The sequence below is a fragment of the Triticum aestivum genome, chromosome 1A (assembly GCF_018294505.1).
Source record: "Triticum aestivum cultivar Chinese Spring chromosome 1A, IWGSC CS RefSeq v2.1, whole genome shotgun sequence".
Taxonomy (NCBI): domain Eukaryota; kingdom Viridiplantae; phylum Streptophyta; class Magnoliopsida; order Poales; family Poaceae; genus Triticum; species Triticum aestivum.
This window is the reverse complement of record NC_057794.1, coordinates 363,859,555-363,870,739: the sequence shown is the minus strand read 5'-3', so window position 1 is coordinate 363,870,739 and position 11,185 is coordinate 363,859,555. Positions and strand designations below refer to the sequence as shown.

At 50.5% G+C, this 11,185-nt stretch overlaps 1 protein-coding gene across 1 annotated transcript; it reads right to left on the bottom strand.

Annotated features, from left to right (window-relative positions):
• Positions 1-979: 979 nt before the first annotated feature.
• On the bottom strand, positions 980-4,056 carry LOC123051172 (protein PLASTID MOVEMENT IMPAIRED 1). Its single transcript, XM_044473980.1, has one exon. The coding sequence runs from the start codon at positions 3,688-3,690 to the stop codon at positions 1,249-1,251; it is 2,442 nt and encodes an 813-aa protein (XP_044329915.1). The 5' UTR covers positions 3,691-4,056; the 3' UTR covers positions 980-1,248.
• Positions 4,057-11,185: the final 7,129 nt, after the last annotated feature.

The following is an 11,185-nucleotide window of genomic DNA, read 5'->3' as shown; positions in this document are numbered from 1 at the left end:
CTACATTGATATCTTTTGTGCTAGTTACCCTATTAACAATCTTCATCTGAATTATTCCATTTAGCAAAAGTTGTATCAAATTTTACCACCTTGAAAGTATTTTAGGTGTGTATAGCATCTCTAGTGGTTCTTTTACTCGACAAAGTGCCGATGAAAGTCATGTCTAGTATAGTGCAGCACCCGAAAAGCAAATGCGGTGAAGAAGAATGAGGTGGAAGCAATGAACAAGGACCACCGTATCCCAAGAAAAAACTCATCATCGAAGTAAAGCTACATACACTATGAGAAATTAAAAAAAAAGTCCCACCAAGTCAATGTCTAGCCCGGGTGAGGGAAAGAAATGTCAGGAGAAAAATTGCGACTTGGGTCGCCATGTATACCAGATGGTACAATTGATAGACGGGTGATTGTGGTAAAAACTCATACTCCCTCCGTTCACTTTTATAAGTCGTTTCAGACAACTCAAAATAGGCTGTTTTGTACATTGTCTGAAATGTCTTCAAGGTCTTATAAAAGTGAACAGAGGGAGTATATTTTTTGCTAAATGTGATAAGAACGAGTAAATATTTAGATGTGTCTTAGTTGTTGCACATCTAAGTGACTTAATTAGCACAAAAAGAAAAAGAAAACACCCACACACGAATCTCCAACTAAGATCAATGACACACGACTTAAATGTGCAATACTTATGGCACATCTAGATGTGCTTTAGCAAAACTATAAATTATTTTTTAAATGGGTAATTTAAACAGTTTTGCTAAAGCACATCTAGATGTGCCATACGTATTGCACATCTAAGTCCTATGTCATTAATCTTACGTCGAGATTCGTGTGGATATTTTCCTTTTTCTTTTTTCTTTTTTCTTTATGCTTGATTCACTCACTTAGATGTGTAATAACTAGAGCACATCTAGATGTGCCCTAGACACACCTTAATTTAAATGAAAATCTATTAAACTGAGTAATTTACGTAAAGATATAGTAGCAGTAGGGGATAAAAACTGTATTTCACAACTTAAAGAATGGGTAATGGGTAACAATTAAATACTGACAATTCTGTAAACACTGCACGAATGCACAGTCTAACATTGCCTGCATATCTATGAGGTCCATATACAGTATACTACTGGAATCTGCATATACAATATCATGAAGTCTACCAAGTACGGAGTACCAAGTTTATCAAAAAAAAAGTCTACCAAGTACCAACACATCCACTCTGTCGCATCAGCTCGACCAGCGCCCATGTCACGTGCTGCCGGCGGCGCTGATCTTCACGTCCGGATTCCGCACCGTCTTGAGCCACATCCCGGCGAGCACCCTCGACGACAGGCTCCAGACGACGTCTGGCCGCCGCCGCTGCTGCCTCACCCTCGCTGCCTGCGACGATGGCGGCGTCTGCGCCCTCTTGGCGGCGCGACCCGGCCCGTGCGCGAGCGTCCACTGCATCGCCGTCAGCTTCTGCCGCTCGGCGCGCCAGCTCGCGCTTCCGCCGACTCCCGACAAGCACCTCGTCTGCACTCCGCCCACGTGCAGGCTCCTCACCTTGAACCTCCCCCCGCTGAGCCCCGCCGCGCCCAGCATCCGCGCCGACTGGACGACGGCGATCATCGGCGCGCCCACCGCCTCGTAGCGCCGGGACGGGTCACGCAGCTGGATGGCCGCCACCAGCGTGACGCGGCCGTCCGAGCCGCCACGGGACTCGGACCACTCGTCGGACGGCACCAGTGCGTCGAACACGTTCGCGTCCCCCGCAGCCGGCGCTACCTCGAACGGCGGCTCCTCGTCGGCCATCTCGGCCTGGATCATGAGCGCGTCCACCGCCATGGCCTCGAGCTTCTGTAACGAGAATGCGAGTACCTCGTCCAACGTCTCCGGATCGTTTCCCGCGCTCCAGATGCCGGTGGCGACGCGCTCCATCCGGCCCTCGGACAAGGCGGTGGCGAGCTTCCGGACGAGCCTGACCGACCGCGCCGCGCTTGAGCTCGCGCCGCCCTCGGTCCGCCTACCGCCGATGACCGCCTCCGCGATGCCCTCGAAACCCACTTGCTCGGGCGTCTTTCCGGTAAGGCTTTCCATGCGCCCTAGCGACGCCACCTTGTCCCGGACCTCGTCGGGTCTTCCCGCCGCCGCCATTTTCTGGAGCACGTCGAATCCAGTAGCGGCCATGGCACTTGGCAACACGAAAGGCCTCGACACCTGCATGGCGAGCACCGGGTGCACGTCTCTGCTTGCAAGCGGCACGTTGTACGGGTTCATCGACACCAAGAACCCGCCGTCACGCGTTTGCACCGCCGGGCCAAGGCTCTGTCCCAAGTCCGGCACCACGGGCGACTTCTTCTGCGACTCGCTTGATCTTGGTGTCATCGGCTGCTTCAGCTTCCTGAACTTGTCGTCGTCCACTGCCTCGAGCTTCCTAAGGAACTCAACGGTCACCATCTCTTCATCGGCATCGAGGCGCGGCTGCTGACCGGCTCCCCCCGGCGACTTCTTGCCGCCGCTCGCCATCAGCGCCTCGATGGCCTCGATCTGCTCGCCAATGGAGTCGAGCTCGCGTAGCACGTCGCGCTGGTCCTGGAAGTGGACGACCTCTTTGACCGTCTCGACGCCCTTGTCGACCACTTCGTACTCCGGGATGGCGTAGTCGACGTCGCCAGCGCCAGCGCCACTTGCGGTGGAGAGCTCGTCGTCGTCGGGACGCTTGTCGATGTTGAGCCTGTCTACCAGCTGCCTGTAAGCTCTCATGGAAGGCGAGATGGCTCCGTCGGACGTTGAAAGCTTGGGCGTCGTACTGGCGACGCTGAACGAGTTCTTGTTGTGAACCCTCGCACGGGAGGGGGACACGGACACGTCCCTCGACGATCTCCCCGCGGCTTGCGTGTAGAGACGGAGCCCCGCGTCTTCCATGACCTGGAACCCCAGCTTGAGCAGGAGCTCGCCACCGGTGGCCTTGCCGGCGAGCCCGAACGCCCTGTCGAACCACCGGACGCGGCGTCCCTCGGAGCTCTTCTGGAGGGAGTCGAGCACGAGCGAGCTCACGTCGACGGTGTACGTACCCAGACGGATGTCCGGCACCTCGACGGGGACGACGGACACAACGAACCGGCGAGGCTCGAGCTTGAGGGGTTTCCCGGTGCCCGGGCCGCCGGTGAAGTAGAGGTTGCATTTGACGAAGAGCGTCTCGTCGAACTCCGCGGTGCCATCGTGCGACACCCGGGCCGGCATGGTCTGCATCGCTCCGTCCTTGGTCTCGGCCTTGCGGACGGAGACGGCGAGGCGGAGGCCGTCCATGGAGGCCGGCACGCCGCGCACGGCGGCCACCTCGATGGAGAAGAGGCACCCGGCGCGGCGCTTCCCGATGCGCGAGAGCGCGCGCACAGGCTTCCAGCTGCTCCACGCCGACGGCTTCCCCTTAGCGCTGCCACTCCCCTCGAATTCTCTGCTTGTCGACTCCACGGACGTGGTGTCGTCGGCCGGCACCGGCAGAGGCCTGGAGCGCGGCCCGAGCCACGACGACAGCGAGAGACGGCGCGACGAGCGCGCCCTCCGGCCCTCCCGCCCAACCCCATCCATGATGCGCGGTCCATCGTCGCCGGACCGCGCGATGGCGAGCGACGCGGTGCGGCGGTGGATGGCGTTGGGCCGGTCGAGGTAGTCGCTGAGCCCGCCGCCGCCTCCCAGTCCGGCCATGTGAGCGCACGCTGCACGTACCCGCTCTCCTCCTCGGCCAGCCTATCCACAACTCCGCGCACACCTTGCCAAGCTTTTCTCGAGCTGGACCATGATCCCGTGGCTGTTGAACCGTGGACCGCCATAGATATAGCTTTCGACGACCCCTCCGCGCTGCCGTCGTGTACCGCGTTGGCGCCAAGGAAGCTGAGGTTGAACCGTATAACCCGGGAAGCCAACCAAACCGCCGCCCTAATCGCGCACCGTCGCCCCGTCGGACGGCCACGATCCGTCCGCACGTCGTTGGTCCGATCCACGGCTCAGGAAGCTCCCGCCCTGCTAGGACTTGTCAGCGCTCAAGAGGACGAACGAAACGGCGGAATCGTAGCCACGGGATTTGGTTATGGATCTCGTTTGATCGGGGGTCAGTGGGGTAAAGTTGATGTGATCCGGCGTTAATGCGGCGGGGAAAACGCGTCCCCCCACGGACGTGTAGGCGGGATCAGCCGCGGCCCGGGCGACTGGGGCGGGATGGGCGAGCGTGTCGCCTTGCCCGCGAGCCGTCGCCGTCTCGCGGTCCCGCGAGAGCGTTCCGATTCGCGCGGGATTGCTTCGCCTGGATCACGTACGTGACGTCGGTGTGGTGCACGTTCGCGCGTCTGTGGATGGATAGGACGGCGATTCGTTTCGCGGGTCCTTTCGAGGAGCAGTGGTGGTGGGTGCCGGGTCTGATTGGGTTGCGAACTGTGGTCAGGGCTACTAGTTCGTTAGTTTGATTGGTTGATTAGACCGTGTGCAGTGCGTGTCGACTCGTGTGCACGCAACGGGATCGGGGATCTTTTTCAGGAAGTCGTCGACGTACTCCTCCGTCTTCGGCGTTCGTCACGGTGGGGAGTCAGGAGATTTGATCCACGACAGAACGAGTCCACGGCAAATCTCTACACGTGTGCTGTTGCTAATCACCTCAAAGAGCATGCATACCCTGTTTCAAGTGTTTTTGTCAAAGCTCTACTCCCTTTTTTAGCACGACAAATTCTGCTCTCTTTGTCTGCTAAATAAGTATTTTCAAAAAAAGTAAGGGCCTCTTTGGATTGAAGGATTTTCATAGGAATATTGGAGGATTCCAATCCATTGGATTTTTTCCTAAAGAAGCCCTTTGGATCAAAGGAACCACACCTCCAAAATTCCTATGGATGCATTCCTACACCTCAATCCTATAGGAATTTCAACATCCACTATAACCTCTTTTTTACACTGATTCGCGTAGGATCGAGGCACTTTTCCTGTGTTTTTTCTGTGTTCCATCCAAATGACCATTCTTGTAGTTTTTCTCTATTTTGTAATCCTCTGTTTTGCACCTACAATCCCGTTAAATTCTTGTGTTTTTTGAATTCCTTTGTTTTCTAATCCTGTGATCCAAAGAAGCCCTAAGTGCTGGCAGTCCGCCCCTGGAAAAAAGTAAAAAGTCAGACCATTTGGTTCCCACAGTTTGAATTGGACGTTGGGGCGGAACGGCAGGTGCATATCTACTAAAAAATTGGCAGAAGATTTTGGCTGGTTTGCAGTCGAACGTGGGCGGGTCCAGGTGGTTTGAGCTGTTGGTGCAGGTGTGCAGTAGTACGCACGTTCGTACAGGGGCGTACGGAGAAGGTCGTTGCTCGATTCGTTGCGAGGTCGTTTCCACGTGCCGTGGTGGCCAATCGCTCGAATGGTGAAATGTTATGTAGCGTGTGGGCGCAAAAAGGATGGATATTTTAGTCGGCGGGCTCTTCTTTGTTCGGAGACGTGACGGCCTACCAGTCCACCACCTTGATCAGGGAAAAAGTCCACGATTCATCTCTGATCTTGTATAGTCACTTCAAAGCGCAAAGAAGAGACCACCGAAAAGATGAGAGAGAGAGAGAAATCGTGCACAATGAGTCATTAGCAGCCGAATTACTTCCTCCATCCCATAATATAGTGTCAAAAACGTTATTATATTTCTGAGACGAAGAGAGTATTATACAGAGTTCCTTGTTCAAATGGAAGAAATTAGAAGACGAGGGGTATTGTGAAGATAAATGGGAATATAGAAAAAATTGAATAAGAAAAGTTTTTTTTGATTAGACACATGCAATTAGCGGAATGTTTTATTCAAACCAATGCAGAACCAAAATGGATGTTTTTCTGTTTATATCCGATCTTCCTCCCAAATCGAGATCTATTGTTTATAAGTCTAGCAATAAAGTAGGGACTTCAAATTAGTGAACTTATAAGAGAGTTATACATCAGAACAATAATCTTGCTTATCTATTAAAAAAAAGTGAATTAGGACCAGCAGATTTAGCAATGTGTCAGGCATATATAATTGGTACGATAAGTCATGGATACACTTCTTGATAGTGGGTCTCACGAGCAACCAACGAGGGATGGTCATAATAAAGTATACACATCACTTTCAGATATAATTGAAAATAAAGAGGGATGGTTTAGCGGGACTCTGCTTGGGAAACAGGTCAATTACTCGTGGTGTCCTGTCATTATTGTGGGTCATTTGCTTTCATTACATCAATGTGGATTACCACATGAGATAGAGATACATCTTTTTAGCTATTTGTAATTCGAGATTTAATCACAAAACACAATACTTCTAATGTGAGGATTGCTAAAAGAAAATTTTGAGAGGAATCCATTGTATGAGAAATACTTTAAGAAGTTATGCGAGGACCTACCCTGCATAGATTAGGCATACAAGCCTTTCAACCCACTTTGTGTACTATTTCTTTACACCATTTGTGTGTAAGAATTGTAGTGTTGACTTTGATGGAGATCAAATGACAGTTCATCCATGTTTATCCTTGGAAGCTCAAGAGGAAGTCCGTTTATTATGTTATCTCATATGAATCTCTTATCTCCCCTATTGGAGATACTATTTGTGTACCAACCCAAGACATGTTTATCGGGCTTTATCCGTTAATGATTGGACAGTCTCTAGGCATTTGTGCAAATAGATAAAAAAAATTGCATAAACTATGCAGATCTAAAAGTAAATTGGAACAATAATAATTCTAAGTAGAGGAAAGATAAAAACACCATTTTTTAGTTCTTATGATACATTGGGAACTTATAGACAAACAATAATCAGTTTAGATACTCCTTTGTGTCTACGACGGAACCTGGTGAGGGAGTCCTCGACTAAGGGGTCCTCGGGCTGCCGGCCTATCTCATATGGGCCAGATAGGTGGGTCGCTCTATGACTACCAGAAGGCCGAGCTATAAGGTGGTTCCATGTTCGGATAGGAAACCTTTGAAACGTTGTGGTGTCCTCCAAGTCAAGATACGAAAATTGGCATGTTTATCTCCTTATTGTAGCCGACTATGTATAACCCTAGTACCCCTGGTGTTTATATAAACTAGAGGTCTGTAGAGGCTAGAAGAAGAACCATCATCCTACTCACCTAGGGTTTAGTTCATTTGATCTTGTGGTAGAATGACTATGTAATCATCCTATACACTTCAATATAATCAAGCATGACATATAATCAAGCATGACGTAGGGTTTTACCTCTTCGAGAGGGCCCGAACCTGGGTAAACATCGTCTCCTTCGTCCCTTGTTCCTCATTGATCCAAGATCCACGGCTCGGGATTCCCGAGATTCGCCGGTTTTGACACTGACATTGCTGCTTTCATTGAGAGTTCCGCTGTGAGATCGCCGAAGGATCGATGGCTTGCCTGATCATCGGAGATGGCATCTACACCGGGGACATCTTTGTTCCCGGCCAGCTCTTCGCGTTTGGTGGCATTGTTTTGCATGCCAACCCAGCTGGTCACCTCGACCAGGTTGATAGTTTTGCCCCTGGGCATCAAATCATATTCGAGAACCTAGAGTACGTCGCCGATGCTCAGTGCGATCTGATCTTCACCGGGTTCTCGGCCTTACCTAGGCGCCCGAAAACCCTAAAGCTTTGACTTCAGACTCTCTTTCCAACCCTATCCTTCGGTCGGCCCTTACCTCGGATCCAGCTTCAAGTCCAGATGTGACTTCGGTGTCCGAAGACCAGGAGTCAACCCTGGCCAGACTCGCCTCTCACACCACCATACCGGAGGTTGACTCAGAAGAAAACCCGAATACTGATCCGGCTGGTCTCTCCCTATTAAGCGAGATGCTAGATCGGGTCCAGACGATGAATATCACGGATGACCCGCCCTCGACCTATGCTCGGATTGGTCTTGAGGTGGGCCACAGGGAATTTTATGTCCCACCCACCACCCACTTAGTAGCCACTGTCGAAAATTTAACCGACATGCTGGACTACGCCTCTGATGAGGCCGACACATGGATGAAGATTTCGATGCCACGGCTCACATTGTTACCGCCCCTCCCACCACCGGACGGTGGTCGACCAACTCCACCTACGATGTCTATATGGTGGACACCCCGAACGGTAAGTACGATGGCACCAATGGGAATAACGGCGATGGCACCCCCAGAAAAGATGGCGATAAGCCCAGCAAGGTGCCGCCCAAATGCCGATGACATCGCTGATGATCCAAGGGGCGCAGGGGCAAGGAAAGCAACACAGGCACCAGAGAAAACGGCACCCTGGACAATATGGAAGACCTCGGCGCCCCCGTCGTCCTTGAGCAATAGCACGATGACTCAGAGGGGCACAAGGATCAGTATAACCCTGAGGACCTCAATGATTTTGAGGACAGTAGCTAACTCCCTCTCTCCAAAGAGGAGGTCAACCTCGAAGCCAAGGATTTCGTTGTCCCTGAGGACCAAGAGCAGTTCTATGATGCCCCTGATTTGATTGTGCACTAATCATACATGCAAATGTGTACGATCAAGATCAGGGACTCACGAGAAGATATCACAACACAACTCTAAACACAAATTAAAGTAATACATGCTTTATATTACAAGCCAGGGGCCTCGAGGGCTCGAATACATAAGCTCAAAACACAAGAGTAAGCGGAAGAAACAATATCTGAGTACAGACATAACTTAAACAAGTCTGCCTTAAGAAGGCAAGCACAAACACGATACATATCGAAAAGGCAAGGCCTCCTGCCTGGGACCTCCTAACTACTCATGGTCATCGGTAGTCTCCACGTAGTAGTAGGCTTCGTCGAGGTAGTAGTAGTCGACGGGGGCAACTGGCTCCTGGGATCCACCATCTGATCACAACAACCAGGTATAAGGGGAAAAGAGGTAGCAAAGCATCCGTGAGTACTCATCCAAAGTACTCGCAAGACTAACATCAGATCTATGCTAAGTATGCATCAGTATCAAATGAATGAGTTGTATCTGTGGACTGAACTGTAGAATGGCAGAGGAGAAGGGAAAGCCTAGCCTATCGAATACTAGCATCTTCAAGCATCTTGCAGCATTCAGAAGAGTAGAGAATAGCATTTTATAATTAACAAGCATGTTGTAGTATTAACGCTCAGAGATCCTTCCTCGACTCCCTACGAGAAAGCAATCCCAGAGCCATCATATCCATCTCATATCTCAAGTATCCATTTCTAGTTGTAATAGATCAGGATACAACTCCGAGCGTCTGTTACTGTGGGCATGGCTATTCGAATAGATAACTTCCCTGTAGGGGTGCACCACATTACCCAACACATTGTATTACTCTGGCGGACACACTTTCCTAGGTCATTGATATGTCTCCAACGTATCTATTAGTTTTTATTGTTCCATGCTATCATATTATCATTCTTGGATGTTTTACAATCATTTTGTAGCAACTTTATATCATTTTTCGGGGACTAACCTATTGACATAGTGCCCAGTGCCAGTTGCTATTTTTTGCTTGTTTTTTACATCGCAAAAAATCCATACCAAACAGAGTCCAAATGCAACGAAACTTTTTGGAGATTTTTTCTGGACCAGAAGACACATGTTGGGCCAAAGAAGTGGCAGAGGGGTGCCCCGAGGGGGGCATAACCCACCTGGGCGCGCCTAGGGGCCCAGGCGCGCCCAGGTGGGTTGTGCCCACCTTGGTGGCCTCCCGCACTGCCTATTCACCCTATAAATACCCTAATATTCCAGAAACCCTAGGGGAGTCGACGAAACACAATTCCAGACGCCGCAAGTTCTGGAACCACGAGATCCAATCTAGACTCCATCATGGAGGGGTTCATCATCCTCATTGGTGCATCTCCGATGATGCGTGAGTAGTTCAATGTAGATCTACGGGTTCGTAGGCAGTAGCTAGATGGCTGCCTCTCTCTCTTTTGATTCTCAATACAATGGTCTCTTGGAGATCTATTTGATGTAACTCTTTTTTGCGGTGTGTTTGTTGGGATCCGATGAACTTTGAGTTTATGATCAGATATGTTGGGGAATGTAGCATGCAATTTCAAAAAAATCCTACGATCACGCAAGATCTATCTAGGAGATGCATAGCAACGAGAGGGGGAGAGTGTGTCCATGTACCCTCGTAGACCGAAAGCGGAAGCGTTAGCTTAACGTGGTTGATGTAGTTGAACGTCTTCTCGATTCAACCGATCAAGCACCGAACGTACGACACCTCCGAGTTCTACACACGTTCAGCTCGATGACGTCCATCGAACTCTTGATCCAGCAAAGTGTCGAGGGAGAGTTTCGTCAGCACGATGGCATGACGACGGTGATAGTGAAGTGATCTGTGCAGGGCTTCGCCTAAGCACTATGACAATATGACCGGAGGAGTAAACGGTGGAGGGGGGCACTACACACGGCTAAGAACAATTGATGTCCTTATAGGTGCCCCCCCGCCCCCGTATATAAACGAGGGAGAGGGGAGGAGGCCTGCCTAGGGCGCGCCAATTGGGGAGGAATCCCACTTGGACTCCTAGTCCTATTCACCCCCCTTCTTTCTATTGGAAGGGGAAAGGAGGAAGGAGAGGGAGAGGGAGAAGGAAAGGGGGGGCGCGCCCCCTCCCCTTGTCCAATTCGGACTCTCCATGGGGGCGCGTGCCACCCCCTTGTGGGCTGCCTTGCCTCTCCCCTATGGCCCATATGTCCCACAGTATTAGGAAAAGGGCTATAGATGGAAATGACACTAATGGCGCACCAGACATGTGGTGCGCCATTAGTATATACTAATGGTGCACCATGTGTTGGTGCGCCATTAGTGTCCAAATACTAATGGCGCACCACATCCACGGTGCGCCATTAGTAACAATTTTTTTCATTTTTTTTCAAAACTAGTAATGGCGCACCGTGGGTGTGGTGCGCCATTACTAGTTAAACTAGTAATGGCGCACCATATCCACGGTGCGCCATTAGTAACAATTTTTTTTCATTTTTTTAAAACTAGTAATGGCGCATCGTGGGTGTGGTGCGCCATTACTAGTTAAACTAGTAATGGCGCACCACATCCACGGTGCGCCACTAGTAAATTATTTTCAATTTTTTTTCAACATGTTTTTATTTTTTTTAAAACTAGTAATGGCGCACCAGTGGACAGTGCGCCATTACTAGTTCCACTGGTGCGCCATTACTAGTTAAAACTAGTAATGGCGCACTGTCAACTGGTGCGC